This window comes from Psittacula echo (genome assembly GCF_963264785.1).
Source record: "Psittacula echo genome assembly, chromosome: 2".
In the NCBI taxonomy this organism is placed as follows: Eukaryota; Metazoa; Chordata; class Aves; order Psittaciformes; family Psittacidae; genus Psittacula; species Psittacula echo.
Window position 1 is genome coordinate 86,897,239 of NC_137737.1, and position 4,543 is coordinate 86,901,781.

The window sequence follows — 4,543 nt, forward strand, 5'->3', positions numbered from 1 at the left end:
ATTCAAAGAACTTATTAATCACACTATGTGCTTCCTGGTCCACTAGGATCTACTGAAATGTTCCAAAGGATGTTATATGGTAACGGAAGAAAGGAAAGCAGTTCCGAGAGCTACTGAATGATCCATGTTATCAAACTCCAACTACCTGGCTTTTAGAAAAGATGTTGATTATAATTTGTGTTGATTAGCTCCAAGGTAAGAAGCATTTCTCATTACTTGTGATCACGTATTTGATAAATCCGGGATGACCAAAGCAAATACCGACTCGTGCCAAGAGGATTTATAGATCATATACTTTGTCTCGAATTCACTCTCCGCTTGCTGGCGGGCAGAGCACCTTTGCATGGGGCGAGACGCGCAATTAACATAAGCCATGGGAACCGACAAACTGGGTTTACGCGGCCGAGGAACAGGGGCAGGGGGCGTGGCCTGGCTCCTGGGGGCGTGGAAGGGGCGTGACCAATGCAGCCTCCCGCCGTCCGCGCCTGCGTGCTTGCCCGGAAGCGGTAGGTGCGTGCAGGCCGTCATGGCGATGGCGGAGAAGTTCGACTCGCTGGAGGAGCATCTGGAGAAGTTCGTGGAGAACATCCGGCAGCTCGGCATCATCGTCAGCGACTTCCAGCCCAGCAGCCAGGCTGGCCTCAACCAGAAACTGTGAGGCGCCCGACGCTCCGCCTGCTCCTTCTGCGTTACACGGCCAGGCTGCCGGGCCTCGCCGCCGCCCCCCAGCCGGCAGCCTCGGGGTGCCAGAGGCCGCGGCCGGCGGGATCTGTCACCCTAACGCAGGCGGAAGGGCAGGGGGGCTCGCCGGGGTCTCCCTCGCAGCCGGGGTTAGGGTTAGCGCAGTACCGCCCTTTCTTGGTTAAAAACAACCCGTTTTCTTCTTACAGGAATTTCATGGTGACGGGCTTGCAGGATATCGACAAGTGCCGGCAGCAGCTGCACGATATTAGTGTGCCCCTGGAAGTGTTTGAGTAAGTAACGTTGTGCATAGAAGGAAAGGCGCTGTACTTGCGTGATATGAAATAGTGTGCTTTTGCTGCTGAGGATGGTGAGCCACTGGAACAGGGTGCCCAGAGAAGTTGTGGCAGCCCCATCCCTGTCAGTGTTCAAGGCCAGGTTGGTTGGGGCTTTGAGCAACATGGTCTAGTGGGAGTTGTCTTGCCCATGGCAGGGGGAGTTGTAATGAGATGGTCTCTAAAGTTTCTTCGAATCCAAACCAATCTATGATTCTGTATTTTCACTGAGGACTGCTTGTTTCTTAAACTCCATTTTCCAAATGCCTCACAAGAACATGAGCAGGCAGAAGAAGGTAAGAAGTACCTTCAGTCTGTGGGAAGGCAGGAGAGTAGGAGAAGTGATTAATTATGCACCTGCTTTCAGATCTCCCTTTTTATTCTTTTTGTTTGGTTTTGGGTTGTTTGGGTTTTTGTTTTGTGTTTTGTTTTTTTACTTACGTTTACTTTAGATATGTAGATATTAATATAGATTTTGCTGAACCTAGTGGTTTGGTGAGTAAGCTTTGATTTTGGAAATGTGCTTTTACACTAGGGTAGAATCAGGATTTAAAGTTGCAGTTAGAAATCCATTAGGCCAGTACTTAGATGCTTCATTTCAGTAGTGGCATTCTTCTTGCTGGCAGAAAATTAGAACATTAGAAGTAAAATCATGCATGTAGAACAAGAGCTATGCAAGACAGCTTTTACAGTATAGCTGACAAGTTAATTTGCTAGTGTTTCGTATAAGTCTGGATGTCTATGGTTTGTTATAATCTAGTGTATTGCTGGCAATACAGGACTTCAGCTAGGGTTTCACTCTATCTGTAAATCCAAGAGTATTCTTTGCTCAGTGATGGAATTTACCTTTCTCGGGCACATACCTTGCAAAGCAAAAATATACGTCTGTGTCTGCCGATTGAGGTGTTCCCTGCTTGAACTGTCTTTTGGAAATGACTGAGTTAAAATGCATTTTTTAAAATGCACATCTCGGATAATAGTAGTAACAGAAAGACAACAAGGTGAATAATTATGTAGGTAGTATCTTTCTTTTCTATTTTCAGATACATAGATCAAGGCCGCAATCCTCAGCTTTACACTAAAGAGTGTCTGGAGCGAGCTTTGGCTAAAAATGAGCAAGTAAAAGGAAAAATTGACACAATGAAGGTAAACCAGAAGTAATGAAAGTAGTAATGTAATAATGTGTTTGATAAGTTTTTACTTTCCTGTAGGTATGTGAGGAGTTTTCACTTGTGCGGTTATTGAACTCCCTTATTAGTTGATTTGTATTAGGAATTGCTCTGGATTGCTGTACCTTAATTGATGCTAATGTTGCATGTTCTAAAAGAAACAGTGTGACTCATCCCACATCTGGAGATGCAGATGTCACTATGATTTTATTTTGGTTAAAGTTGCATGTAGCATTACAGGGCATTTGTTTTTCATATTGAACACTAGAGAGTACCTCACAATGTTGTAGATTTCTAACTGTGGTGTGTGTAAATTTAGTAATAGGCAAAACAGAAGGGGTATTTTTCCAGTGTTGAATGGATCTTAAGAGTATTAAAATGTTAAATGTACTATACATAAGCATGAGTTAATCTTTATAAAATTATTTAAAATGTATGAAAGTGTTTAGGGTTTTCTGAACCTGTACTTTCATCTAGTATGAATCCAAGCATTCTGCTGCACTGATTAACTGCTGGAATTACTCCTGAAATACACATTCAGAAAAGGAAGTTTAGTGAGATTTGAGAAAGGGCTGTTTGTGTTTCAAAACATTCATTAGCTGGACTTAAAATTAGTTCTGTGGAATGTAGGTATTTGATATGCTTTGTGCTTGTAAAAGCTTTAGGAAGAATTACGTATTTCTAAGCCAGGTGTGAGTTCTGGAGGTGGAGGGGATTCCATGTCAAATAAAGGGGATGTCCTTTGTCAGCTTTGCTTAATAAGGTCAGGCAGGTGTTGATGCATCAGAGTTTACTAGAGAGGTCTAACTATTTTATATTTCTTAGGTGAAAATACTAGTTAATTTAAGGGAAACTGAAAGCATTTTAGTTTACCTGGTGCTTTCTTAGCAGATTTCACCTGAGCATTTTCTGTAAATTTTATAAACATAACTGTTTCTGTGTGTGGTTTTGAGGGTTTTTTTTGGGGGGTTCCATTCTCTTAGGTCATTGAAATGTAGTGTTGTATACAAACACTTCTGTTATTAGGTAACATTGCTTGAGAAAATGTAAATAAATTATGCAGGTGGTGTATATGTTCTGCTTTTTTTCTCCAGAAATTTAAAAGTCTGTTAATTCAAGAACTAACAAAGGTGTTCCCAGAAGACATGGCAAAGTACAAAGCTATTCGAGGAGAGGATCCTCCGCCTTAAGATGGCCTTTGATAGCTCTAAAATTGTCAATTCCATAAACTGAGGCCACTATATATTGGAGAGAGGGAGAATCTGAGCTGTTGTAACAACTGTACTAAAAATGGCAGTGATGGACTGTGAAGATGTTCAGTGATTGCTGATGGCTCTGGTCTGAAGCTGCTGAATCTTTCTGAAGACTTTTACTCAAAGATTGCCATTGAAACTTCCTGTGGTAATCTGTTCTTTCCTGAAAGTTTCTGGAGATGTCATTGCCTACTGGGCATCACTATGTAGCACTTCCCACAAAGTACATTTCCAGAGCAGAAAATCATGGGTTTTGTCCTCTGAAAAGTGTGCTTGAGCATGGTGGCTTCAGCCGGTTAAAAGAGAAGTGTATTTACTATATTTGACTATTCTTTATTTGTAAACTGCTTTGGTTTTTATTACAGTACAGTTGACTGCTTTCATCATACCAAATTCTGCTGAACAGGAGCCTCTCAAAGGCTGTGATTCTTCTGTGTGTCATAATGAATTGCAGCTAAGAAACCCTTCAGATGTTTTGTTCTATGAGCTGCAGTTCAGATGGCTGAGAATATAGAAAGTGAGCTTATTCGAGCCCTAGCTCCTCAACAATGTTAATATTTTGTACAGTATTTAATGTAAACTTTTGCTTGATTCTGTTCATTTTCTGTAAGCAGGTTGTTGAATAAAAAAAAAAGAAAAAAATCTAAATTCTGACATTTTTCTGTTCTGTGTTACTCTTTGGAGAATGAAGTGAAGCCTGTGAAAACCAGCATATTCCTCATTGACAGTGATAGAAGTGAAATTTATATCAGAACTTGGCTGTTAAAAGACTATATCTGAAGATAATGTCAACCTGGTATTTCGGGTTTGTGGGTAAACTTCCCTTTTAGTGCCTGAAGGAAAAGATTTTTGGGCATCAGTGATTGTCACCTGAAGCATTTCTGATCAGCTGCGACCTCATTTGTGAAATCTGCAATTGTTCATACCAGAGATATTCCCAAACATAAACCAGCATGTTGAGCTCACTGCCCAGAGCCGTAGTGTGTATGCAGAAGAGTAGTTCTATAGTGGAAGCAAGAGCACCTCTTTTAATCTTGGGGATTTGTGAAACTTTGGACCGTTTGTGCTTATATTTGTCCTTCCAGATGTAACTTAATGGTTTTGG

General features: G+C 41.4%; 1 protein-coding gene across 2 annotated transcripts; it reads left to right on the forward strand.

Moving 5' to 3' along the window:
• The first annotated feature begins 507 nt into the window (after positions 1 to 507).
• MED10 (mediator complex subunit 10) lies at positions 508 to 4,321 on the forward strand. 2 transcript variants are annotated; one of them, XM_080611799.1, is made up of 4 exons: positions 508 to 654; positions 891 to 974; positions 2,060 to 2,162; positions 3,280 to 4,321. In XM_080611799.1, exons 1-4 carry the CDS (start codon positions 527 to 529, stop codon positions 3,373 to 3,375), a joined length of 411 nt encoding a protein of 136 aa, XP_080467925.1. In that variant the 5' UTR covers positions 508 to 526; the 3' UTR covers positions 3,376 to 4,321. The 2 variants fall into 2 exon arrangements, with proteins under 2 accessions (XP_080467925.1, XP_080467926.1); XM_080611800.1 differs by having other exon boundaries at positions 3,249 to 3,370.
• Positions 4,322 to 4,543: the final 222 nt, after the last annotated feature.